Source organism: Microtus oregoni, unplaced genomic scaffold, assembly GCF_018167655.1.
Source record: "Microtus oregoni isolate MIOR12 unplaced genomic scaffold, Mior012 000005F_ref0000423, whole genome shotgun sequence".
NCBI classification, from domain to species: domain Eukaryota; kingdom Metazoa; phylum Chordata; class Mammalia; order Rodentia; family Cricetidae; genus Microtus; species Microtus oregoni.
This window is the reverse complement of record NW_024543064.1, coordinates 4,341,756-4,369,575: the sequence shown is the minus strand read 5'-3', so window position 1 is coordinate 4,369,575 and position 27,820 is coordinate 4,341,756. Positions and strand designations below refer to the sequence as shown.

Sequence of the window (27,820 nt, the reverse complement as noted above, 5' to 3'; positions counted from 1 at the left end):
TTTAGGCTTCAGATGCTATGAGCATCCTCCTACCAACCTTTCACAGAGAGTGACAGTCATTCAAGAAAGTGTGCAGCTGTCTGTTGCTATGTGTAGTACACACGCACGCACACCTGAGTCCAGGTTGGTTACCAGGTGTGACTGTGGTCACTGTGTCACTTTAGAGTATGGCTTGTCGAGCCTGGTAGACTGCAGCTTTCCTTGTGATTATTAAAGAAGTCAGCGGGACTGCTGCGCCGGGAGGCCCCTGGTGCTGAACAGACCGGCTCCTCTGGAGTGTTTCAGTGCACTTGCTCTAGGAGGCCCCCAAGTCTGAGGACCTGAACGCATTGTCTGCTGCTCTGGTTTTTATGTTTTGTGCCTGAATGTATATCTGTGCTCCACATACGAGCAGTGTACCGTAGAGGCCAGAAGAGGGTGTGGGATCGCTTGGGACTGGAGTTAAAGATGGATACGGGTCTTCTGCAAGAGCAGCCCTTACTCCTAACCACTGAGCCATCTCTAGCCAGCGCTTGGCCTTGTGGTGGTGGTGGGGGTGTGGGGGGAACCCTGCACCTTGTGCACCATCCTCTCTAAAATCTCTGGAAGGCGTTTCTTGAGGATGTTGGAATCTGACCATCAGTTCTGTGTGATGGACCAAACACAAACAGATGCTGCTCTTGCCCCCTGAACACTGGGCATGAGCGTCAGGAAGTAATCAGCTCACAGAAGGGAAGGTTGAATGTCTCCTGCAGTGTTAAATGTTCCTTACAGTGGCACTTGACTTTTATCTTTTGAGCAAACCTCTCAGCTCCCTCCTTGGCCTACTTTGAAGAAGCATTCTTCAGTTGAAGGGGATGGATGGTTAATCCCCAGAATTCTGCCCAGCTGCTCAGCCAAGCCTGGAGCAGGAACGTGTCTTTAGAAAGGAGGTCTAAAGCTGCCATTCAGCGTGATTTATGGTCAGAGAGGCTTTGACAGGAAGGGAGGAACCGGAGGACTTGGCCAGAAATGCAGACTGAGTGGGGAAGCAGAAGGGGAGGCTGAGAGCAGGGAGACTGACTGGGCAGTGCTCAGCACGGAAGGCAGGGAGACTGACTGGGCAGTGCTCAGCACGGAGGGCAGAGAGACTGACTGGGCGGTGCTCAGCACAGAGGGCAGGGAGACTGACTGGGCAGTGCTCAGCACGGAGGGCAGAGAGACTGACTGGGCGGTGCTCAGCACGGAGGGCAGAGAGACTGACTGGGCGGTGCTCAGCACAGAGGGCAGGGAGACTGACTGGGCAGTGCTCAGCACGGAGGGCAGAGAGACTGACTGGGCAGTGCTCAGCACGGAGGGCAGGGACAGTGACTGGGCAGTGCTTAGTGTGGAGGGCCAGATTAAGGGGAGTGTGTACTGCCCCTGGGGGCTCAGGACAGAGGCTTCCGAGAGTGGGTGGACAGTGGACTTGGTACATACCTGAAGCTAGCACCCAGGACTCCAAGGATCCCAGGGAGGAAATGAGGCATTAAATGTGGTATTAAAAATCCTTTATCCCCGTCATTTTCAGGATTTGAGAAATCTCAGCTTGTATAATAGATTTTATTGATACTTAGTTGTTTTTTTTTTTTTTTCTACACAGAGTTGCTCTGTGTAGCTGTGGCTGTCCTGGAAGTTGCTCTGGGAACCAGACTGGCCTCTAACTCAGAGATCTGCCTGCCTCTGCCTCCCTAATGCTGGGATTAAAGGTGTGCATTATAATAGATTTTATATTTACACTTCCTGGACCAAACTCCTGTGATTCATTAGGAGCGCCTTGGGGCTGTTTCAGCCTGTTTTTGCCTGGCTGTGCAAAGGTCCTGCCTGCTGATTGGCTGGTGGATAACAAAGATAGCAGGAGGGTGATCTGGGATTCTTCAGCTTAATGTTCAGGACAGAGTCAGGCGCCAAGTGATAGGATGTGGCCAAGAATCATCAAAATGGTGTCATTTTAATAGCAGAGAGGGACACTGCTAAATGACCATCAGTCACATAGACTGTGTTGCAGTGACATAATGAAGCAGGGGCTCAGCTCTCGTGTCAGGAACAGGACTTTGTATATCCATAGGTATACTGAGATCTAACTGTGGTGTCTACCAGGCTGTCTCTGATGAGGGGCACACTGTGAACCTCTCATCTGTCCTGTATTCTTGTTATATAGTGGTCATGCCGTCAGAAGAAAGGGAGCAGTTCTGATTACAGAATGCTAGAAGGGCGGGGTTCTGGCCTGGAGCCTGGAGGGTATGGAGGAACGCTGTGTCCCCCACCCCACTGGACCCTTTCTCTATCTGGAGGGTATGGAGGAACGCTGTGTCCCCCACCCCACTGGACCCTTTCTCTATCTGGAGGGTATGGAGGAACGCTGTGTCCCCCACCCCACTGGACCCTTTCTCTATCTGGAGGGTATGGAGGAACGCTGTGTCCCCCACCCCACTGGACCCTCTCTCTATCTGGAGGGTATGGAGGAAGGCTGTGTCCCCCACCCCACTGGACCCTTTCTCTATCTGGAGGGTATGGAGGAACGCTGTGTCCCCCCACACTTGACCCTCTCTCTGTCTGGAGGGTATGGAGGAAGGCTGTGTCCCCCCACACTTGACCCTCTCTCTGTCTGGAGAGTATGGAGGAAGGCTGTGTCCCCCCACACTTGACCCTCTCTCTGTCTGGAGGGTATGGAGGAAGGCTGTGTCTCCCCACACTTGACCCTTTCTCTGTCTGGAGGGTATGGAGGAAGGCTGTGTCCCCCCACACTGGACCCTTTCTCTATCTGGAGGGTATGGAGGAAGGCTGTGTCCCCCCACACTGGACCCTCTCTCTGTCTGGAGGGTATGGAGGAAGGCTGTGTCCCCCCACACTGGACCCTTTCTCTATCTGGAGGGTATGGAGGAAGGCTGTGTCCCCCCACACTGGACCCTCTCTCTGTCTGGCTTCCTTTCCACAGTATTCGCGGCAGGAACTGGAGGAAGAGGGTCGGAAGCGCTATGAAGCCCAGAAGCTAGAACGTATGGAGACCAAGTGGAGGAACGGGGACATCGTCCAGCCTGTCCTGAACCCAGGTGAATTGGGGGCTGGGGACGGGATTGGAGTAGGCTGATACCAGGGACAGATGCCATTCCTCAGGGTGCCTCACAGGCCACAGAAGCTTACCAGTATGCTTTTACTACCCTCCGGGCTCTTGGGTGTTGAATTCTCTCCTGGAGCCAGCGTTTGTCCATTGTCCTGCCCTTGGCCAGGTATACTTCTTTCTGTAGCACAGCTGGCAGGCAGAGGTGGCATTGGCTCCTTCTGAGAGTCTGGGTGGGGACTTTTCTCAGGAACTTGTTTTTGAGCAAATGTCTACAGCATTAGCAGAACCGGTCTGGGGTCAGGAGACGACCCCAGATTGAAGCACCTTTTCTCCAGAACCGGTCTGGGGTCAGGAGACGACCCCAGATTGAAGCACCTTTTCTCCAGGAACGGTCTGGGGTCAGGAGACGACCCCAGATTGAAGCACCTTTTCTCTAGAACCGGTCTGGGGTCAGGAGACGACCCCAGATTGAAGCACCTTTTCTCCAGGACCGGTCTGGGGTCAGGAGACAACCCCAGATTGAAGCACCTTTTCTCCAGGACCGGTCTGGGGTCAGGAGACGACCCCAGATTGAAGCACCTTTTCTCCAGGACCGGTCTGGGGTCAGGAGACGACCCCAGATTGAAGCACCTTTTCTCCAGGAACGGTCTGGGGTCAGGAGACGACCCCAGATTGAAGCACCTTTTCTCTAGAACCGGTCTGGGGTCAGGAGACGACCCCAGATTGAAGCACCTTTTCTCCAGGACCGGTCTGGGGTCAGGAGACGACCCCAGATTGAAGCACCTTTTCTCCACAGGCTCCTGTAGGTAGATGTTTGCCTCTGCGTAACTCTGTTGTTCTCACCACGCAAGTGACAGGCTTCAACTCTCATTGTGGGATCTTTCCTTCCTTTCCTCTGTCCCCTACCAGGCTGGTATATGTTTCCATGTAGTGTCTGTCCAAAAACTAAATAGGGGCTTCCCTAGGTTCCTTGGTGACATTCGGGGCAGGAACTTGGTGAGGGATTGTGTGTGGGCCCACTGTTAGAGGGAGGTTTTCCAGGTAACGTCTGTGACTCCCTGCACATGCAGTCGCCAGAGTTTAATAGTCTTGAGAGAATACTTTCTTTCTAGAATGTGCTAGGAGCTTCTCTATCTTGCTGGAAATAGCCTGCATCCATACTAATACTCAGGATTCTGTTTTGGGTTTCTTGATGTCCCTGAGCAGAGGACTTTCTGGCCTCCAGTGTCTCAGGCCCCTGGGTGAGTGGAAGTTTGTCTCTACTTGGCTCTCTCAGTCCATGCGGCCTGAGCACACGCTGTGGGACTGTCCATGCAGTGGCACTGCTGCGCATGCGCAGGTGTCTCACCCTGTGTCTGCCTGAGCATCCAGCAGTTTGCCTGTCATTCATTCTTCCTCCTTTCTCAGCTTACTACACCCGGAACACCCGTCATCCGGGGCCCATGGCCTGGGCAGGGTGTAAAATCTTCACTCTTGGTTGGGCTCTTCTACCCCTACATCTGCTTTTAACAAAAGAGAAAGGAAGGAGGGAGAGAGAATGAGAACTGAACTGGAACCCCAGTGTTCGGAGGGCTGAGGCAGGTTTGCAGCGAGTTCAGCTCTAGCCTGGACTACATAACAAGACCCCATCTCAAAAAAAACCCAAAGAGCCCAGTTTTGGGGTGTTAGACCTTATCTTACCATCTCGGAATCTGAAATTACTCAGCTGTCAATCAGAGTAGCTTCCTCTACTCCGGAGACTGTCGTCCCCACCTTCTCCTGCTGTGACTCTGATACTTAGATGTCATCACAGTCCATTGCTTGATGACAGTGATTGAAGTTGGCAGTGTGAACTCGGGGCTTTCTGGGGGATTTTTACATGTTTTGTTTTTCTGTCTCTTGTAAAAATACATCTCCCTCAGCTGATTGGATCTGAGAAGTGGAACAGGGGTCACGTGTCTGCTCTTTACTCTTTTCTCATTTTTTTCTTGGGTAGCGAGGCTTGAATCCAGAGCCTTGTACAGACTAGGCAAGTGTTCGCCCTTTTCATGGTCTCTGTGATACTGTGTTTCCAACTTCCGTTTCCTGGCAGAACCACCCTTGTTCTCTTGGGTCCACTGTCCCTGTCCTCCTGCCTGTGTGGTGGGCTCTGCTGAGTGAGTGGGCTGTTGGGGTGCTGTGTCCACAGGAGCAGTGTGGACAAGGTTTGTATCTTTCCCAGATGGGGCTGTTGTATTATCTTTCCTAGGGAGACAGGAACAAATGTTCCAAATTTGGAGCCCCAAAGGCAGAAGAAGGAAGTCATTTCACCCCAGGCTCTCTTGGTGTGCCGGCTAGTTAGGAGTGTAGGAGACTCACAGGTGTTACAGGTACCCCCTCTCCCAGCAGCGGCTGTGTGCCCTGACAGGAAGGCGACACACACCGCCTCTTGGAAATCCTGTGAAGTCTGAAGTCCCCCTCTCTTCACTAGGGAGTTTTGTGGGCAAGGGTCCCAATCGTAGCTGCTTTACTTCAGGATGACAGTGCCCCTCCCTCATTCTTGGAGGGTAGAGCTCTACAATGTAGCATTCATGCCTCCCCTCCCCCACTGCATTCACCTTTTGGCCTCACCCCTACCTACTTATGCAACTAGAACCTGAGCTCAGTGTTGCCTAGCAACCTAGCCTCCCCCCCTCCACTGTCTTTCAGGTAGGTGTCCTTGGGGAGTCTGGTAATTCTTTAGAAGCCCCCTTTCTGTGCCATTTTCTCTGTCTGACAAGAGAAAAGTTGCTTTTGAGCTGCCAGGTTTGTGACCATCAGCTGCCCAGCTTTAACACCGCGGGGGCTCAGACCACAAGACCATTTCCAGGTCGGCTGGGTTTATGATGCCATCAGCATTACCTCAGACGTGACCAAGTGCTGTCTTCACTTGTCCTTGAAATAGTGTTCACTTCCCAGGCTACCTCAGGCAGAGCAGTGGGGAGCCTTGGCAGGCCACCAAGCTCCTGATCCTGGATTAAGCTCTGCCTTCCAGGGTCAGCAGTGCCCAGGCAGATCCGCTTAGAGCCACTCCCTGCATGGCTTTTGGTCCTAGTCCTGTATCTAAAGTGCCTCTCCGATGTCCATGACCATCCAGTTTGGCCATGATCCTGGTTCCTTCAGCACTGGTCTTGGGGGAATCTGGTGTGTGGAGACAGGAGGAAAGGTTCTGGAGTTTACTTGGTTTCAATCCCGGTTCTCTGGGCATCTAATCCTCACTTTCCTTGGTGGAAACAGACAAGGCAACACTGAGCTGCAGGCTTGTAGGGTGAAAGGGCGCTGGGTGTAACCTGGGCAGGGAAGTAGCTCCTGGCAGGTGGGTGGGCTCGGAGAGGGGGTATGTCTAGAGCCTATGAAACCTTGCCTGGTGCTTCCCTAGGGGTCCCCAAATGGTTTGGAAACTCAGGTTTAAAGGTCAGAGTCATAGTAACTGCTGCAGCAGGTAAACCCCAGCATGTTAGTGCATAAATAGGGATGCAGTTCCTGCTTAGGCAGATTCAAAACTGGGTTTCCCTCAAATGGTGGAGACTTGGGGACTCAGGCCCCTTTTTTCTGTAGCTTTGTCATCTGTTTGATTAAATTGAATATATTTATCATATACAATATAAGACTCTGTGTGTGTGTGTGTGTGTGTGTGTGTGTGTGTGAGAGAGAGAGAGAGAGAGAGAGAGAGAGAGAGAGAGAGAGAGAGAGATGTCTTCTCTTGGCATCCATGGGGGATGGGTTCCAGAACCCAAGGGTGCACAAAATCTCATGACTAAAATGAGTGGGGCTTGCATATAACCTCACACACTGTATCAAACACATGGAACCTATATATGCAAACCTCCTGTATATGCTAATTCTTCTTGTAATTACGAATAATACCTAACATCATGTAAATGCTATTAAATAATAGTAATTAACCTGTTTTATTTGAGAAATAATGACCAAAAGCCCCTCTCTATATGTCCATACAGACATACTCCCCTCCTCCCAATTCTTTTCGGACAGGGTCTCACTGTGTAGCTCAGGCAGCCCTTGGCCTCAACCTCTTGAGTGTTGGGATCACAGGTGTGCATCACTATCACTGCTTGTGTTGCAAGTGCTTTTTGGTTTTCTGAGACATGATTTCTTGTCTGTGTAGCCCTGGCTGTCCTAGAACTCGCTCTGTAGATCAGGCTGGCCTCAAACTCAGAGATCCACCTGCCTCTGCCTCCTGAGTGCTGGGATTAAAGGTGTGCGCCCCACTGCCCAGCTGCTGCAAGTATTTTTGTTTAAAAGTTTGGTTGACTCCATGGATAACAAAGGCCACTTGCCTGTTGTGGAAGCTGATTGAACTGTTACCATCCACCATCAATAGCAAGTGGCCTGGAAGAGCCTCTAGGACGGGTCATTGCAGGGGCTCACATTCCAGATTTTAGATAGGTCAGGTCTAAAAGCAACCCACAGCTCTTCTGAGACTCGTGGGTAGTGTGGCCAGTCCCTATTCCCCACACTGGAGCCAGGCAAGCGCGGTCCACTGTGTATGTGGGACAGGGAGAGAACAGGCCTGACAGTCACTTGGCTCCATTTGTCCTCACATCTCCATCCCAGTGTCTTTGAACATGGAGAACCTGTCTCAAGGGCAGTCATGAGGTCCTGTTTAGACGTGGTGGTGTGTAGTCCTCTCCACGGTGTTTGCATGCAACACCTCACGGTCCTGTATCTGATGCCTTGGGAAGATGGTGCTGGTGCAGCACCTCGTGGTCCTGCATCTGATGCCCTGGGAAGATGGGTGCTGTGCTTGCCCAAGTGCTTGATTATGGTTGATGAGGGAGCAGAAGCCTGGGAACTGCAAAATGACAGACACCTGAGCCCAGTTGAACCACACAGTAGTAAACCCTCCAGTGTCTCAGGCCAAAGCCATGGGGATAGCTCTTAATTGGATTCTGTTTTGTTTTCTTGGTGTATTCCGAGATACTCTACTAACTGGAAGCTTCTTCCATGTCCGTTATTGACACGGGCATCATTCACAGTGGGTACAGGGAAATGGGGTCACCACCCACCTGCTTCTGAGTGTGAGACTTGACCCGTCAGAACTTCTTTAGGTGCCAGTTCCTAGGACAGTGACTCTACCCAGAGATCTCCCCAGGGTACTTTCCATTCTTCCTCACCCCACCGCACTCTTCCTCCATGGACAGATGTGGATGAGGAAGTCACACTATCTCAGGGTTCTTGATTCAAGTTCCCCTCAGCCCCAGGTCTGGAGGCAGGACGTCTATCTATCTGACCTTTGATGCCGCGAGTCCCTGAACTCAGATCATCCTGGGTTCTGCTTATAAACTGCTGCTTTCTGGAGCTTCTGTCTTTCCTGCCCAAGACCAATGGAGGCAAAGGTCTCCATGACCTGTTTCTATTCAGCCGTTTACTTCAGCACCATAACTCAGTGGGTGTGCAATTTAGATTTGTGCCCCGCCTTTTATGCAGACAAGATGGTAGTAACCTCTTGGGCTCTGCAAACAAGGCTCTTTGTGCAGCACCTCGCTGGTGCCTGTATTCAAGACACTCTCCTTTCTGTGGGTGTATCTGCTTGTAGCCGACCCCTTTCCCGTGTTCCTTGTGTCACTTAAAATGTAGAATGTGGGGGACATGGGAGGGGCTCTGTTGGATTCACTGCCACCCCAGGAGCTGTGAACCAATAAAAAGAAAATGGACATCACCTGCTCCCACAGCTCCCTGAGGAGTTAGCTAATGGCCAAAGAAGGACACCAGAGAGGCACTGGTGCTTCGGCGCATTGGAAGCTTCTGCGTGCAGGTTCTAAGCACTGAGCACTGGCCTCACCAGTGTTCTCAAACAGACTGCGGAAGAGCTGGGTGTCGCTCTGTCCTGCAGCTGCAGTTACCTCCCGCTGCTGTGTGCACAGTCGGTTTTCAGTGTGAGAAAGAAGGGAGCAAGGCAGTGGCTTAGGTGGTAGACAGCTTGTTAAGATTCTAGGTTCTATTGCACGAATAATAAAACCCAGAGACAGATATTGGGGTTCAACATGAAGATCAGAAAAGAAAAGCAGCCAACCACTAGAGAGACCTTTTACCTCTACCAAAGCTTCATCCAAAAGGGCGAGATCCTGTCTCCACAAATCCTCAGACTTCACACTCCAGTGAGTTCCTGTTTCTTCCCCTTTATATTCCTCTCTCCGCCCAGCCATATTTCCTGTCTCCACCTCCCTAGTGCTGGGATGAAAGATGTGTGACTCCCAAACACTGAGATTAAAGGTGTGAATCACCACCATCAGGATCTGTGTCTGTATTGATCCTGTGTAGCCCAGGGTAGCCTTGTACTCACAGAGATCCACCTGCCTCTGTCTCCCGAGTGCTGGGATTAAAGGTGTGTGCATCACTCCCTGGCCTGTATAGCTGACTAGTGTGGCTGCTTTGCCCTCTGATCTTCAGGCAAACTTTATTTATTAAAACACAAGTAATATACCACTATAAGGTTCAATCCCCAGCACCACATAGGTCGGACTTGGTGGTTCCCACCTGTTTTACAAGCAGAAATCCAACCTTATAGATACAGATGGAGTTGGAGATGAGCTGGGACACTTAAGATTCTTCTATCAAAAGGAGTAAAAACACACTGGGTGTGGTAGGTCCACACGGTGAGTTCAGCCCAGCCAGGTATGCAGTGAGACATAAGCGTAAAAGTAAAACAATCATTGTGAGAAAGATTTCTGTAAAAGTGTGTGTGTGTGTGTGTGTGTGTGTGTGTGTGTGTGTAGGCACAGGCATGCCACCAACTGTTTTGCTGCTGAGAAGTATTGTTCAAGGCCCGATGAGGACAACATCTCTGGGACCTGACATGTGCCTGTTGTGTGACCCTTGTCCAGCAGTTCCTTCAGCAGCTGGGGCAGGAATGGGTGCCTCTCGCTGATCCCAGCATGAAAGGAATGAGGGCTTCTCCATGACCAAAGGCTTTTGGCAGGATGTGGGTACCTGCTGAGGAGAGGGAGCCTGGAGGAGTGGCATCTGCCCCCAGGGACAGAATTTTAAGTGAAGCCTTTCCCAGCCAGTTGGCAGCAGCGCTGAGTGACAGGAACTCTGCTGCAGTCCCCTGTTCTTGGAAGGTTTGCACTGACAGAGGCAGGCATGGAAGAGGGGTACTCAGGGAAGCCAGCCCAGACACCTGTCAAGCCTGAGACTTTCTGGGCCCATGCAGGAAGCAAGAAACACTGTCCTTGCTCTTTGTGTCATTGGAACGGAAAATTAACTGAATGATGGCATCCTGTGGAGGATCAGAGTCAGGCCTGGAACCTTCTACCAAGGGATGCAATTACTGCCATTAGCAGGGTCTAGTGAGCACCACCATACCCAGAGTGCACTGTGACTTGCTGGTAGAGGCTCCTCAGTACTGCCCGAGACCTCCATTGTCTTAAGAGAAACCTACCTAAGTGACTGCAGTCCCCCTTCTGGTGACAGAGAATACAGGGCAGTAGTAGCCTTGCTACCTTTGGGCTGTGGGGACCTATCTGTACAACATCTGATCTCTTTCTTGTTCTTTTTTAGAGCCGAATACCGTGAGCTACAGCCAGTCCAGCTTGATCCACCTGGTGGGGCCCTCGGACTGCACCCTTCACGGCTTCGTGCATGGAGGTAGGGTTAAAATTGCTCTGGCTACTGCTCCATCCCCTGCCAGGGCAGCATCCCCCAGGAGGCCCCTCTCCTGCCTGCCCTGAGCATCCCCCAGGAGGCCGTGCTGCTTACTGACCTAGTTTAGACTTTCATGTCTGGTGAAGTATAAATTTAAACTTTCAAGAAGTTGCATAAAAAATTACTGAAATACCGCTGGTGTCTGTTTTTAAAATTGGAAATGAAAGTTGGCTGGATGAGGGCACCCCAGGAGAGGGCAACATGGAACCCAGGGACCTCAGAGCTGTGTGGTGTCAGGGCTTGGTCTTGCAGTCTGGGAGAGTACCCGGTAACCCACTGTCAGCTGCTATTTAGAAATAAATGTTCTCAGGTAATTGCCTTTACTGTTTTGAGTTGCTGGAGCTCTTCCTCTCATGACATAGGCCTTAAAGGTCCTGGCCAGGTTCCTCTGACTGTGACACAGAGGACGTGGCTCTTGGCTCATGGAGGACAGTTTTTACTTTTATAATGTACGATTATTTCTTTATGATATAAGACAAACACACGGAACCCATCTATTGCACAAATGGATATTGCCATCTTGGGTGAGAGGAAAGTATAAACCGCGAAACTGAGTCTAGGGCTGGCGAGATGGCGATGGCTGTGGAGTGGGGAGTGCTCGCTCTACAGGCATGCGGCAGAGATGCGTGGATTCCCAGTGTGTCGAGAGTGGAGGGCTGGCGAGATGGTGGATGGCTGGGGGGCGGGGAAGAGTGCAGCAGAGATGCTTGGATTCCCAGTGTGTCAAGAGGCTCAGATGGGAGGCTTATTCAAGGCCAGGAACTGGAGACCAGCCTGGGTAGCAGCAAGACCCTGCTTCTAAAACAGCCATAAATGGATCTGATTTAAAGAGAAATGCCAGACCAAAGCAGCGAAGCAGTGCAGAGGATGGCAGGAGTTGGGAGGTGACATGTGGTTCAAGGTCTGAGCACATCTGGTCCTCAGTCCTCCGGTGTAGGAGGTGCTTTTGTCCATCACTGTCCCTTCTGCCCTCATCTCAGTGCCTGGAACACTGCATTCCCGTTCGTCCTCTGTAGAAGATGCCTGTTTTATTTTTATCCCCAGTTTAGATGGCTTCATTAGGTTTACATTGATGTTTCTGCCAGGGATTCCTCAAGAATGGGAACCAGAGTCTGTCTTTACCTGGGAAGTAGTGCCTCACACAGATGCAAAGAGGCATGGTTTACTTTTGAGTTGAAGGATCACTGGCCCTGGGTCTGCCACAATCCGAGTGGCCTCTGATTGAAGCCTTGGTCTTCCTATTTTTAACCAATCTCCCTTTATGTGGTTCTATTTTCAGTTTCAGGATTGTTTGCATCTTTTCACTAACGGCTGTCTGCATGCCTCTTTTGATTGGCAGAGGTCCCACCCGGATCCCACCTGGGGGAAGTTAGTTCTACTTTGTAGCAAGTGCTGCTTCCCAGGCCTGCCACCGGGAGAACAGCTCTGTCCTTGCCAGTGCCCCACACCCCTGCCTCACTGTCTCAACTCCAGGTGGACAGCAGCCTCCCTCTCCTCTAAGCATAGCCACTGCTGGCGAGGCTCCTCTGAGACCAAGACAGGCTCTCCAGCCTCTCAGAGCCCTGGCCTGGGAGGTTGTAAAACCCCACGCCGCAGTGTAGCTTATTCTGTTTACATGCTAGAGTTCCACCAAGGCTGGCAGCTCCGTCTTACTGCTCCTTGGTGAAAGTACACATCTTAAGTGGGTCCTCTTGGCTTTGTCTGCGAGGCGTCAGCAAGAATGAAGTGAATGCGTTAAGAATTCTCGGAAAGCCCCTGAGAAGCCATGCCTGTTTATAGAGTGCGAGCAGTCCTCTGGTCTAGGCCCTTTAAGTGTGTGTAGGAAGACTCACAGCAGCCTTATGATGCCGAATGCCTGTTTCTTAGTTCCGTGTGCATGATTTATAAAATATGCCTCCCAAATTTTACAGACCCTAACATTTCCTGCGTACCTGTCAGTTTGCCAGGAGTGGGTGAATGACAACACCAGCAGCTACCCACCCATTGCTGTCCCTGTCGGTGTTGTTAACCGGGGCGGCTGAGACCACTGAGTCAGTCTTGACCGAGCCATAAACAGTCACATGAGGGGATGGTGAACCTGGACACAAGGGAATGTTGCCACAGTCCCTGGTTCTGTGTTATGGGACTTTAGAAAGGTGCTGACCGAGTGACCCAGTTGCTGGTTGAGCTTGGCCCTGGTGTGACAGGGTTGTGGAAGGTGCATTGGGATGGGAACCTTTCTGTTAAGAACCGCAGTGGAACCCAGGTGTCAGCTTCCCAGCATCTCACCCGTCCTCCTCTCGCTGCCTGAGGGATGGAGGTCAGAGTGGCCATGGCTGGTGGGATATGGTCATTTTCCTTTCCAGTGGGGAGTTCTGAGTTGGGGCACATTCCTAACTTTGGCTTCTGCCTTCTTCTGAACCCCAAATGAAACCTTACGGCTCCTTCTTCTGAACCTAAATGAATTACAGCCCCTTCTTCAGAACCCCAAGTGATACCTTACAGCCCCTTCTGAACCCCAAAATGAGATTTTACTGCCACTTCTTCTGAACCCCAAATGAAACCTTACAGCCCCTTCTTCTGAACCCCAAATGAGACCTTACAGTCCTTTCTCTTCCTGACAGTGCCAGGTATCAGTTTGTAAGGATCCATTTCCTTTCTGGTTGTTCCCCTCACCCCACTTGAATTATAACTTACTGGGGTGATTGACGAGCATTGGGATCAGAGTACAAGTAAGAGAGACTCCAAGGGGTCAGCCAGCAGCTCCATTCAGGATGGATCCTAGAGGAATCCAAGGCCCTAGCCTTTTTGTTGGTACCTTCTTGCTTGCTTCCTTCCTTCCTTCTTTCCTTTCCTGCTCTAGAACTCACTCTGTAGAACAGGCTGGCTTCGAACTTACAGACATCCGTCTGCCTCTGCCTCCCAAGTGCTGGGATTAAAGGTGTGTACCACCACCACTCAGCTTACTTTTTTAATTTTTTTTATTTCATTATTTTGAACCTGAAGTATGACATAGTGTCACTACCTCTTGTTTCCTCCTTCTTCCTCTCTTGTAGCTACTTTAGATACTGCTTCTGTTCTTCTAAACTGCCTGCCGTCCTAACATATAAGGTCAGGCTGTAGCTACAGGAAAGGGTCCAGGCTACACCAGGAGGGTTGCAGTTGCCTTCTGGGTAAGGTGGTTTCCCAGATTGTTGGGTCCAGCCCTTGCACTGTGCCAGTGTTCCCTGAAGATTCCATCGTTCAGGGTGCCTTTCACCTGGGTTGGATGTGTGACTCCTGGGCCTTGGGTTGTCCTCTGCTGGTTTGGGTGGGTTCCATCCTCCAGTGCTTCCCACAGCAGGTGACAGCTTCTGCGGGATGAGGACGTGCTGCTGTGCAAATGCCCTCAGCTGCTGCCACAAGGGACAGTGTGGCCATGAGTGACCAGGGCTAAAGTGACAACTTGGTGGTGGGGGCTGCTGGAGAGATGGCTCAGTGGTTAAGAGCACTGGCTGCTCTTCCAGAAGTCCTGAGTTCAGTTCCTAGTGCCCCCATGGTGGCTCACAACCATCAGTGATGAGATCTGGTGCGCTCTTCTGGCTTGCAGGCAGACATGCAGGCAGAACACTGTATACATAATAAATAAATGTTTAAAACAAAGGTTAGTGGGGGCAGTCCACAGGGTCGTTGGACGCTGGGTGGTGTGAGAGACATGTCATGACACTGTGAAGGAAAAACTCATTTGCAGTCATATTCTCTGTCATGGGGTGTTGAAGGAAATTTTTCTGAATTTCGCATGTCTGAAAACATGAACTGGCTAAGTGTGGTTCTTTTGGAGAGTCCTTCTACCCATAGGGCTTTGGTCCACATCTTCAGCTTCCTTGGTTTTAGCCAGCAAATGCACGGCTGAATCCCCTTACACCTGTCCATTGTGGCCCCATCTCTGCTGTCTGTTGATGTGGTTCTCACAGTTGCAGAGGCCTCTGACCTGTTGGCTACCCCCCATCTTTATGTGACTCCCCACTGGCCCCAGGCACCGCTGTGCTACTTGATAGACAGTCACATTGGACAAGAGCTATTTGAAGCTGCTTCAGACCTCACCAACAATCATCAAGGTTAGGGGCCAAGAACTGGGGTTTCTGTCAGGCTCTATTGGGGAGTGGGGTCTCACTACTGCCCTGGAGCTCCTCTTGGGAGAACCCTCCCCAGTGAGAGTTCTTCCTGCACCTGTTGGGCTCACGATTTCTACAGCTCGGACCTGCCTGGCTTTCTCACGGAAAGATCTGCATCCTGTCCGTGGTCATCTTGCCGTGACCTCTCTTTTCTGTCTGGGAGCCCTTGCCGTAGCAAATGTTCATATCCCATCTCTCTGCTCTCTCGGCCCATTTGTGTTGTTGTTAGTCTCTTTACAGAGCCAAGCCGCATTCCTCCGCTGCCTACAGCTGTGTCCTTGGATCTGCTGGGCCTCCCCGGGTGGCTGGTTGTGGACAAGCTGTCCAGTGGTCTGGGTGGCCAGCCTGGAGTCCAGCAGGCACTGTAGTTGAGAGTACATCCTCTTGGGTTCAGCCTAGACGTGGCCATAGTTGATGCAGAGTGATCTGGCGGGTTCAGCCTAGATGTGGCCATAGTTGATGCAGAGTGATCTGGCGGGTTCAGCCTAGATGTGGCCATAGTTGATGCAGAGTGATCTGGCGGCCTCTGCAGTTGAAGCTCCTGGTCTTCAGAGGACAAGAGGTGGGGTGTGTGTGTGTGTGTGTGTGTGTGTGTGTTGTGTTCTGTTTTAAAGAGCAATGTTCTGGTTTGCATTTGGTTCTGGGTCAAACTGGTTCCTCTCAGCAATGCTCCCTCCCAGGGTTTCTTCCTGGGTAGAGGCTTGAGTGCTGCTGAGATGCCTGGAGGGGAGGGAGGGGCTTGTGGTAGCAAACTGGAGACCAGGTGGCTTCCTAAACTAGTCTGATGGTTGGCAGTTCTCTTGGTACTTGAGGGCACTGTGTCTGCAGTCACAGACCACAACCAGGGTAGTTGATGGGTCACACAGTGAGACCCTAAGAAAAACAAATTCCAGGCCGGGAGATGGTGGCGCACGCCTTTAATCCCAGCACTCGGGAGGCAGAGGCAGGCGGATCTCTGTGAGTTCGAGACCAGCCTGGTCTACAGAGCTAGTTCCAGGACAGGCTCCAAAGCCACAGAGAAACCCTGTCTCGAAAAACAAAAACAAACAAACAAAAAAAAATTATTGGCCTCTCCCAAAGGGATGTGCTGGTGCCTAGGGCCTTCTTGTTTTCATAAGGAGTGCCTGGCTGGCTTTGATGACTTAGAAGGTGAGAAATCCACTTGGAACTTGTCTTTGTCCTAGCAGTTCAGTGATACTGTCCTTATGCCCCTTTCCCTCAAGTTTTTCAAGCTAAGTGTACATATTATGTGTGCATGTGTGTGCACGGGATGTGGGGGTGCATGGGCGGTTGGAGGACAAGTTTGCGTTTCTCTTTCTGGACTTGAGCTCAGGTTGAGCCCGTGCAGCCAGTGCTCTCACCTGCTGAGCCATCTTCTAACTCTTGCTCGCAGTTTCTGAAAAGCATTATCATTGGCCCTGAAGCCAGCCGTCTCTGGCTCAGCATTTATTCACTTGCTTACCTTGGGTAGGAGGGAGTGGCACACATGCAGTGAGCATCCTATGCCCGTGGTGTTCAGAGGACACTGGAGGGAGCTGGTTCTGTCCTTCCACCGGGTGGACTCCGGTGCAATCTCAGCCATCAGTCTTGGCGGCAGGTGTACTTCCCTGCTGAGTCATCTTGCTGGCCCTCTTTATGTTTGAGATGAGTCTTGCTGGTGCTCAGCTGGTTTTGAACTCCTGGCTCAAGCGATCCTCCTACTTGAGCCTCCACATTGTTGGAACTACAGTGAGTTCTCCTGTGTTCATCTCCACTTTGAGAATTTGTCCTGTTTACTCCTTTAGCTTTTTGTCGTGGGCAGAAGGAGAGGATGTCTCGGACAGTTAATCATTTGTCTGTTCAGAGGGCATTTATGCAATATGATTGTTGGATTTTCTTTTGATTGTAAAGAGCATTTTAAATACGATGCCCCAAAGCAGGTTTGGTAAATGCATGAGCTGGACCTGGGTAAGTTAAGCCTGGTGGCACACGTCCTAAAGGAGAAGGAGCGGCTGCCCCACAGTCAGGGAAGAGGGCCAAAGTGTTCGCAGGAAAAGTGGGCGGCTTCGAGCCTGTGGGACTTAAAAAGAAAAAAATACCAAAGTGTTGGTGCTGAGAAGAACAGACTCTGCCATAGAAAGAGGGCTTGGGGGAGGCTTCCTTCCCACCTCTGTCTCGGGCTTCTAGGTCCCTGTGCTCCCCTCGATCCTCATTCTTTTATCATAGAAGATACCTGAGTTCATCTCACTCCCCAGCATCCTGTGCTGCCCCCCATCATTGTGGTTAGCATGAGACCCCATCCCCTCCTGTAGAGCTGACTTTCTCCTCAGGACCCCTCTGCCCTCTGCAGCAGCTTTGGCGATGGTTCTGCTGTGAGCCCCCCTGACACCTGACGAGTAAAATGCAGCCTCAGGCTCCATGCTTGGTTGATTCTGCTTCCACCAGTGGCCAAGCTCAGGAGAGGGAGTGACAAGTGGCCAGCCTCCGTGGGCATGCCGTTATCGTGGGGCTGGTGACCAGAGCACAGGCAGCTTCCATCCTGTGCTCTCTCCATGGGAGTAGAGGGAAGCCCTCATTCGCAGGACGACCTCATGGAGCACGAGTTCCCCGACTCTGGTGCTGGCTTACTTTTGGAAAAGGATAATAGAGTTACCTTTGGGGGGGGCCTTTGTGAGCTAGGTGGCAGGTGCTGCGCTTGTGAAACTGTCTAGGTGGATGTGGCCACAAGGACAGTGGCAGCGGGGCCCCCTTCTCCCTGGTAAAGGGTTCTGCCAGCCACTTGGGCCTCTCCTCTCTCAGTCTTGTGCTGTAGCCTGGGCCTGCTGCTCTCCTGAACCTGCCCACTGCAATGGATAGGTGCTCAGGGCTTCTGCAGGACTTGCCACTTATCGCTCCCCTGCACACCTCCTGGGCCAGTCCTTATCCCCTCCGCCACTGCCCCTTCAGGCCCTTTTGCTGTGCCCTCTGCCTGCCCGCCTGCTTCAGACCTCAGTGCCTGTCTCTGGACCCATTCATCTGAGGCCATGGCTCCTGTATCCACACAGCTCCAGCCCATCGTCTGCCCTGGACTCTGACAGCAATGCTGTTCTGGAGCTGTGGCCCTTCCTTCCCAGCAGTCTCTGTCCTCTGTCTGACCAGATTCCTGCAGGTGGCCCTGACTCAGGTCCATCCCAGAAAACCTCCATCTCCCCTCTTGGCCTGTCCTCTCTCAACGTGTCAGGATCTGAGCACATACACCATATGTCCTGGTCTAAAACCTGGCTACCCTCGCCTCTGTTGACCCCCCACTTCTCCACATGCCTCCCCAACACAGCACCATCCTTGTGAACAGGAGCCACGCTCTGACTGGGACCTGAGAGGCAGAAGGTGAAGGTTCTTTACTTGGCCATTTCTGTCTCTGTGAGTTCATCCCCCTGAGGCCAACTGGCCTGCCTGCCACCTCTCCAAAGCTCAGACTCCTGGTATGTCAAGGCCCAGGAGAGTACAGGTACTACCCCTAGGGTCCCTCTGCCCCATTTCCCACTACCCCATTACTGTCCCTAGACTGCTGACTCCTTCATGTTCCCTGTTGACCACACGAACCAACCTTTTCTCCCTCTTTGGCTGTGACTTCATTGGGGTGCCCAGGGCAGGTGGCCTCTAACTTCGGTGTCCTATCCCAAGTGACCAGTGTGTTAGTCTAAACCAGCCTCTCTCTGCTCCAGTCCTGACTCCCTGAAGGAGCCTGCCCTTTTATGGCTTTAGGTTGAGGCTAAGCCTGTCCTCTGGCCTATTCTCCTGGGTCTGGATTTACACTGCTGTTGTCTCTCCACAAGTCCCCAAGGCCCTGCGTGACAAATGCAGCCTGCTGCTCTGCTGCTGCCCTTGACCCTTGAGCAGACAGCGTGATTTCTAGTTTCCTGAGGCAGACTGGCTAGCCTTGTCATCCTGGTCTGTGATGCTCCGGCCGTGATTTCTAGTTTCCTGAGGCAGACTGGCTAGCCTTGTCATCCTGGTCTGTGATGCTCCGGCCTGGCGTGACTACCTGGGACTTTGCGTAGTATCTGCTTCTTAAAAACATTACATGTCCTGCGTGCTATGGCGTGAACATGACTGTACAAGACAACTTGCTAGGATGGTTCTTTCCCTCCACCAACGGTCTGCTTTGGTGGCAAGAACTTTACCTGCTGCACTGTGTCTGTCTGTTTGCTGAAGTCCCACTTGTGACATTTTGTTACTATCTTTAGAAATTTGTGGTTGTTTGTATGCTTCTTGCCAAAAATGACCTGTATTAAGTGCCTTAATTAAGACTCCTGTGCCAGGGATTCCTTAGTTCTGGCCCAGTGCCGCAGGGTGGTAGGACCCAGAGGAGCCAGGGCCATGAGGGAGCACTCACTCACCTGCATCCCATAATAACCTCTTGTCATCACCAAAGGGTAGGATGTATAAAATAAAATGAAGTTACTATCATTTTCTTAATATAGGAGGCTCTTACCCACGCTCCGTCATCTGGGATTAAATTTAGAAATGGGGGCATCTCAGATCCCACCCACAGAGCAGGCGGCACCGGCTCCAGCTTCAAGCTGCTGGCTGCTGCTATGGGTTTGTAGGCAGGCCTGACCCAGCCAGCCAGCAGCCTTGGGAAGAGAAAATTAAACCTCTATTTTTAATCCAGTCAGCATGTTGTCGATACTTAAAGAAAAATCAAAACAAAAATCTGTAAGCAGTTAAATGTTAAGATACAAAAATATCTCTACCGCCCGGTGTTTATTTCCATGTTAGTGGCCAACAAGCCTGCTTCTTTTCCTTCCCATAGTTCCTGAAGTGAATGCAGTCTCTAACAACAGCAGATCCTACAATTTTGTTGGCGTCTTTTCAAATTACCAATCTTGAGAAGCAGGGACAGCCTGTGATGGATTGTATAATTTACCAAAGTTGTTTTTTTGATGTTGATTCCAGTAGTGTCTGAAAGGGAAGCAGGTGAGGAGGCTTTCCGTGGACGCGAGCTGGCTCCCCTACCCCGCATTGTTCCTGCTCTGAGCTCAGTCAGAGGGTAGAAGAGCAAGCTCAGTCCTGGCTATTTCCCCTGTCTGGGTCTTGTCACAGAGATGCCAATGTAAACAATACAGAAGATGGGTACTAGGGAAGTGGAGTCATTTGACTGAGCACAACACCAGGTTGTTCTTAGGCCTTTGGAACTGGTTCCTGGAGGGATTTGGGAGAATTTGGGGGCAGAGACTAGAGAACAGAGCTTAATGTGTGATTATGCTGGAGCTCAGAAGAGATTACTGACAGGCAGTGGTGCACACCTTTAACCAGCACTTGAGAGGCAGAGGCAGAGGCACAGAAATCTCTGTGAGTTCAAGGCCAACCTGGTCTATAGAGCGAGTTCTAGGACAACCAGGCTACAGAGAAACAAAAATGAAAGAAATATGGGCAGTGGTGAGCCAAGTTCATGAAGTTTCAGAAGGGAGCTGGACTAGAGACCAACCGTTGTGTGTGCTCTGGCAAAGGCGTCTGCATTTGTCACTGTCCTGAGACTTTGAGGCCAAACTTAAAAGAACGGATCATTGCTGTGGCAGAGGAACAGCTGCAGGTTGTAGCGTGGTTGGTGTTTGTTGTTGTTGTTGTTGTTCTAGCCCCTCATTGGAACACCAAAATGTTGTTATTGGTTATTTTTTACTCTTTATTCCTTTTTTTGGGGGGGAGGAGGCTGCCACCCAGGTCCTAAGTAAATCACACTCATGGAGTTTTATTCTTCTTATAAAACCGGACCTTAGTTTGGCTTGTTTCTAACCAGCTTTGTTATCTCATCCACCTTTCTCTACTTCTGTATATCTTACTCTTACTCTTACTCTGTGGCTGGCTGGGTGGCTGACCCCCAGTGTCCACCTCTCTTTCTTTTATTGTTCCTTCCAGATTTCTCCTTTTATATATTCTCTCTGCTTGCCAGTCCCTCCTTTCCTTTCTCCTGCTTCGCTATTGGCTGTTCAGCTCTTTATTAGACCAATCAGGTGTTCTAGACAGGCAAAGACTCACAGCTTCACAGAGTTAAACAAATGCAACATAAAGGAACACAACACATCTTTGCATTATTAAACAAATGTTCCAGCCCATAAACAAATGTAACACATCTTAAAATAGTATTCCACAGCACATGGATGTTGCTGACTAAGAGTAAAAGTTTTTTTTTTTTCAAAAGTTTTAAGGGTTTTGTTGTTTTTTGTTTTTAACTGTCAAGTTTGATTGAGAAGGAATACATTTAAAGTTGTGTGTTTGTCTTGGTGGGAAGGGGTTGTTAGAAGAGATTAGTGACATTAAAATGAAATCAAGAGCCAGTGAGATGGCTTAGTATGTGAAAGTACTCACTGCCAAGCCTAATGACCCAAGTTTGGTCCCAGGCCCCTTATGGTGGAAGGAGAGAACACACAAATAAAGCAGTTTGCACTGGGGCCTAGGAAAGATGCTCCGAGGACACTCCACAAACTGCAGCTCCAGAGTGTACAGACTCTGCCTCATTTGAAAAATGTGGCTTTGTGCTGGACATGGTGGTGCGCACTGTTAGGAATATTTCCTAACGCGAGCTCCCTGCCGACGCAAAATTCCCAATCAAGCCAAATCAAGAAATATCCAGGTTTAATGGGATTCCTGCACTCTCGGGTGGCCCTGAGGGGGACCAATGAGGGAGAAAAGGAGACCACATGTTCCTCTTTTGGGAGCTCATTTAAATACCCTGGCCTGCTAGGATTTGGAGTCCAGAGTGCTAACTCTCAGGGTCAGGGGGCTAGGATAGATTCAAGGGGCTGGGGCCTAAGCTCCCAACTTGATACACACCTTTAATCTTAGTGTTCCTGAGGCAGAGGCAGGTGGATCTCTGTGAGTTTGAGGTCAGCCTGGTCTACAGAGCAAGTTTCAGGACAGACAGGGCTACACAGAGAAACCCTGTCTCAACAAGAAAGCAAACAAAATAAACAAACAAAACCAAAAAGCCGCTTGAGCTGAGACCACACAGTGAGCTGCCCAGGGAAGGGTTTTCCCACGTCTGCTTACTGCCCAGGCATTCAGAAGCCCGTGTAGCCATGGTTGGGGGTGGGGGCCCTGACTACTGTTCGAGCTGGCAGCAGTCCTTGGCATGGTCTCCACCTAGGCATACAGAATTCAAAATTTATAGAATCATTGGGTCTTGCACCCAGATTTTGAAGGAAGACCTGAGGGGCAGGCAGTGTGTGGTGGGTTAGGATCCCTGCAGGCAGCTCTAAACGCTACCTGTGAAGCCGTGGGCTGAATGAAGCCTGTCTCACTGGAGACCCCAGGGTGTCAGAGAAGCTAATACAGTGGAATATTTGTGGGAGAAACCCCGAGGAGCTAGGGGATAACTACACCCATCCAGAAGAGACTGTGGGGCTACGTGGTGAGGCAGAGGAGTGGGGGCTCCCCAAGCCGCCTGTTGGTTCTGTTTGGAATAGAAGTGGACTCTGAACCATGCATGTTGGTAGTATGTGACTTTCTGGTTTTTCCAAGGACTGACGATTGCCCTGAGTCTCCAAGGAAACTTAACTCTTCGCTTTTGACTCTTGTTAGAACTCTTAAAAACCTCTGGGAGTTCTTGGAGGTGGGCTTGGATACATTTTGCATAATGAGATGGACATGAGTCTGTTGGGCTTGAGGGTAGACCAGTACTGTTTAGAGTGATAGTTTGGGGTCTTCCGTGTCTGTTTCTCTATCCGTGCATTCATCTCCAGTTAGCCATCTCTTGAGCACCCAGAGCCAGGATCAGTCTTGGGCCAGGGGAACTGAGGTACAGATCAGATATCTTGTCACTCATTATCCACTGCAATCATTGTGGAGTCACAGATGGGCCAACATTGCCGTGTGAACCAGAAACTCACCCAACAATGCTTGTTTCTTCCAAAATTTACTGGGGATCGCAGCCTTGCACGTTAGAACTCTCGGCATTTTAGAGACAGTGGCCCCTGGCCCCTAGTGCAGTTGATGATAACTAGCTGGCATTTTTGATAAATGAGGCAAAACTACATTTTTTTTTTTTTTTTTGGTTTTTTGAGACAGGGTTTCTCTGTGGCTTTGGAGCCTGTCCTGGAACTAGCTCTTGTAGACCAGGCTGGGCAAAACTACATTTTAAAATGTTTATATCAATCTCTTACATTTTATTCTTACATTTTTAACAAGTTGTATTTGTAAACAAGGGGCCAATTAATAGATGTAGTGAGTTCTAGATTTATTGTTATTGTTTTGAGACAGGGTTTCTCTACTCTATGATTCCCTGGCTGTCCTAGAACTCACTGTATAGACCAGGCTGGCCTTGAACCCGGAGAAGTTGGCCTTCCTCTGCCTCCCAAGAGCTGGGATTAAAGTTGTGTGCCATGACTGCCATTCGAATCCTAGATTTTTAACAATCTTGTTCTTTCCTTCTTTGTCCCCTCCCATAACTAAACAGTCGAGAGGCCAGGGACATGCTCTGGGCCATGACCCCCTCTACGCACACAGCAATTTTCCTTCCACCCTGCCGTTCACCATGATCTTGAAATCGTTGCCATCACCCTACTTAAGAATTCCTCTTCACTTTTGATCTGGCCAACCATGTTGGAAAGGAGCATCGCTTGGCCTCAGCCCCCTGAGCAGGGTCTGGACCCAGTTCCTGCTGTGTGTCTGGGACACACAACTCCTTGTGTCTCTGTGCCCTGATTTGTGAGACAGACAGCAATGTGCCTGTCTTCTGGGGCTTTCCAGGGAAGCTCAGCATCATTTGTCTGTGTTTGTTGAGAGGCCAGAGGCCCGGGTCTTCCCGGAGCTGACTCCCCCCAGGTTCCTGAGCTCTGCCTCGCATCAGTGCTTCTGCAGTGCAGCCGGTCCTGGACATCCGAGTCCCAGGAGGCTTTATGGCATCTCCAGGTGTGTGTCTGTCTTTTCTCCTGTGCGCCAATGCCAGAATTCTTCTGCCCCCTTTGCACTGTCTTCTGGACTTTTTTACTTTCTTCTGGAAAGAGCCAACTCATCTTTGTCAGATGGACTTGTCTCCTAAAAAGGACAGCTATCCTGAAGGTATAGCGCTATGAACCCAGCATTTAAAGAAAGTTGTCCCAGTGAGGCCAGCAGCCACAGTTCCTAGACTCCTGTCTCTTAGCCTTTCTCTGCTTGACTGATAGGTGTGATCTAAACCCACATTGGAATTCTGAGCACATCTTTTCTTAGTGTGCTCACACTGTCAGTGTTGTGTAGCAAGTGTTCTTGATGTTGATCTGAGCCCAGGGAGCTTCTGTGGTCACCAGGGGCGTTGCTCATGGTATGAGGGATGTTTTATGGGAAAGCACCTGAGTGCGAGCCGGTGCCTCGTGCTGATTCTGCTGTGCGTCTGGCTGCTGTCCAGCTGCTGTCACTGCTGGTTTTTATGGAGAAAATCTGTCTAGAAGAACTCAGTCTGTGAGCCCCCCTTACTCCGTCCTCTCCAAAGTCCTTAAATAAGTGTGCGCACAGAGACTTGTCATGAAGCCATGGCCCAATCAGGAGGTAGTGGCATGGCCCAGATGTGCCTCTGAGTGGCACCTGGCCAGGGGAGGTTGACTTTCTCTGGCCCCTGTGCCCACCTGAGCAGAGTGTGGATGCTGCCAGATCTCCCTTCTCCTCCACAGACATCCTATTTCTCTTTCCTTATGTGTTCATTTCCAGTCCTAAGTTGGCAAAGACGCACAGGAAATTGGTGTTCCGTTCAACAACATATGTTGTTTCCCGTGGCGGCGGCAGCAACCACTGGCCCATCATCAACTCATGCGATTGCTCCTCCTCAGTCACCCTGCATATGTGCTGATACCTCTTCAGCACAGATGGCAAGTGCCACCTGCCCACCTGGAGGCATCCAGTCATGCTCTCAAGCCGTCCACGTGTGTGCACAGGGTTTGGAGAGGGATTGTGGGTGCTGAGGCCCTTCCAGGGATCAGGCATGGCGTTGTACACCCAGGATGACCAACTCTAGACCCTGTCCCCTGAGCCACTGTGGTGGGCTTCTACACTCACTTAACTCAGAACCCAGTCTTTCCAAGGCTGTGAACATTGACTCACAGATGATCCCTATTGTGTTTTTGATTCTAGTCCTAGGCTAGAGAATTCATCTTACAGGTCCCTCCTCTGCTGAGCCTTGCCTGGTCTCAACTTCCACGAGGGCCCTGGCCTAGGGTGGGGGGAAGGATCCTGTGTTGGGCTCAGGTAGAGCTGTAAATGTTTCTGTAATAAATCTTCATCTTTGCAAACACCAAGCCCAGTAGGACCCCTGTCCAGATTTGGAGTGCAGAGCTGCAGCCCCTTTGGTACCCTCCCCTCCCCTGCTCAGGAGGGAGGACGCGGATGCAGTGGTGTGTCATTTATCCTATGCTTAGAACTGGGCGCTCTGACTCTGCCCCTGTTTTTGTTTTGAGAAATGAACTCCTGACCTCCTGTGTAGGCTGAGCAGGATGGGCACCTGCATGCCTGCAGCTCTCCGCATTTCCTTCCCCTCCTCCACCATGGTTAGCCAAACCTTCCACTTAATAAGAGTATAATTCTCTAAAACCAGGAGCACTAAACTCTGAGGTAGTTTTGTTTGTTTTTGTTTCTTCACTGGGGAGTACTCAAATGGAAAAGCCAAAGGAAGTGGATGTTGAACCAGGCCATCCACACCCTTGTGTCCTTGACCGTCAGCACCTGGACATTGCTTTTCATTGCTTACTCGCTGGAGCTCATCAGGGGCAATCTCAGATGTCATGAGCTCAGTGTCTTTCTGTTTTTTAGCACTTACCCTGCCGATCTCACATCCTTTGAAATTAGATGTATAGATCCTTTGTATCAAGTTGTCCCTCTGTGCCCAGTTGACCCCTCAACTGCTTGTGACTTTTTCAATCAGGTACAATTAGAATCCAGCCAAGGCCTTTGTAGCCTTGAAGATGGTTGGCAGGACTGAGCAGCAGAGGACCTCTGCTGGCCAGTGGTGTCTCTTGCCAGCATATCATCTTGTGACTGCACTAGAGCCTCGACCTTGGGGGGCGGGGGTGTGCCTCCCGGCTTTGCTCCTCACTCTGTGTCTTTAAAAGCCAGTACGTCCGAGAATAATGAGCACTTAGCTTTCTAAAGTCCTGACATCTATTGGGTGGATCAATATCACTTGGATGCTTTTGTAGGTTATAATCCCAGTGCTTGGGACACGAAGGCAGGAGAATCTTGAGTCTAAAACCAATCTGGGTTACATCAGCAAGACCTTGTCTCAAGAATAGACGAGCAGGGACAGAAAAGATGGCTGGCTCAGTGAGGAAAGCACTTGCCATACACACCCAGGGCACAGCCCACATAGAGGTAGAAGGAGAGAGCCAATGCCACAGAATTGTCTCCGACTGCCACATGTGTGCAGTGGTACATACAACACGCGCATAGATAAATAGGAGTGTAGTAATCACTAGGCAGGCAGTGCCGCTGGTGTGTACATACAACACACGCGTAGATAAATAGGAGTGTAGTAATCACTAGGCAGGCAGTGCCGCTGGTGTGTACATACAACACGCGCTTGTAGATAAATAGGAGTGTAGTAATCACTAGGCAGGCAGTGCCGCTGGTGTGTACATACAACACGCGCATAGATAAATAGGAGTGTAGTAATCACTAGGCAGGCAGTGCCGCTGGTGTGTACATACAACACACGCTTGTAGATAAATAGGAGTGTAGTAATCACTAGGCAGGCAGTGCCGCTGGTGTGTACATACAACACACGCGTGTAATAAATAGGAGTGTAGTAATCACTAGGCAGGCAGTGCCGCTGGTGTGTACATACAACACACGCGTGTAATAAATAGGAGTGTAGTAATCACTAGGCAGGCAGTGCCGCTGGTGTGTACATACAACACACGCGTAGATAAATAGGAGTGTAGTAATCACTAGGCAGGCAGTGCCGCTGGTGTGTACATACAACACGCGCGTAGATAAATAGGAGTGTAGTAATCACTAGGCAGGCAGTGCCGCTGGTGTGTACATACAACACACGCGTAGATAATAGGAGTGTAGTAATCACTAGGCAGGCAGTGCTGCTGGTGTGTCCTCTGGCTCTCACTGAGGAAGGAAGTGGCTGCATTGTGAGCTGTGTTTTCAGTGTTTTGAGGACCCTCTGTGCTGTTGTTCACAGTGGGTCTGCAGTCCCACTTTCCCACTGGGCGCTGTTGTTAATAATTCTGTGTGTTAAACAGTTTTGCAGTGTGATGTCTGTCTGCTTGTGAGTCACACTGGTGCTCAGAGTCTGGTTTTGGAGCACTCCAGGGTTCAGCCTTTGATTGGGAAACATTGAATTCCCTCTAGAAGAGAAATCCTGTGCCCCCTGGCAGTCACCCCCATTACCCTTTGGTCTACCCTCGCTAGGGACCCTTGGGTCTCCCTCCTATAGCACAAGAGCCTCTTACCGAATGTGGCCCCCAGCATTCGGCTCGCTTCCCTCTGTGCCTGTTTTAGGTTCACCGTGTTAATGTGGCTAGGCGGGCCACATCTTGCAGACCTTTATCAGCTGTAGCGTCTGTGTTGTCCCTTGCTAGCAGTGATGAGTGAGACTGCCTTTGAATTTGCATTTGCAGGTTTGTTTCTCTGGGGCATCTCTGTCCCTAGGCATGGAACAGTTGAAGTATGCTGTTTCTTTCTACAAATTCCAAACATTTTCCAGAAATTGCCCCTTCTCAGTCCCTTTAGGAAGGACCCGTGACGCTGGGCAATGGTGGTGCACGCCTTTAACCTCAGCACTCAGAAGGGAGAGGCAGGTGGATCTCTGAGTTTGAGGCCAACCCGGTCTACAGAGTGAGTTCCAGGGCAGCAAGGGCTACACAGAGAAACCCTGTCTGTCTCTGAATAGATAGGAAGGACTCATGATTCTGAGCTGCCCTTGCCTTGTATTATCTGACTTTGTCCTTACTGTTTTGAGACAGGACAGGGTCTTGTGCTGTGTATCCCAGGCTGGCATCAAACTCAAGATCCTCCCGCCTCAGCCTCT

At 50.7% G+C, this 27,820-nt stretch overlaps 1 protein-coding gene across 3 annotated transcripts in view; it reads left to right on the top strand.

Moving 5' to 3' along the window:
- Positions 1-27,820, top strand: part of Acot7 (acyl-CoA thioesterase 7) — a 99,085-nt gene that overhangs the window by 52,328 nt on the left and 18,937 nt on the right. For all 3 annotated transcript variants that reach the window (XM_041651616.1, XM_041651615.1, XM_041651617.1), the window contains exons 5-6: positions 2,936-3,050; positions 10,580-10,666. In XM_041651616.1, the coding sequence (XP_041507550.1) occupies positions 2,936-3,050; positions 10,580-10,666 (202 nt within the window). The remainder of the gene's footprint in view (positions 1-2,935; positions 3,051-10,579; positions 10,667-27,820) is intronic.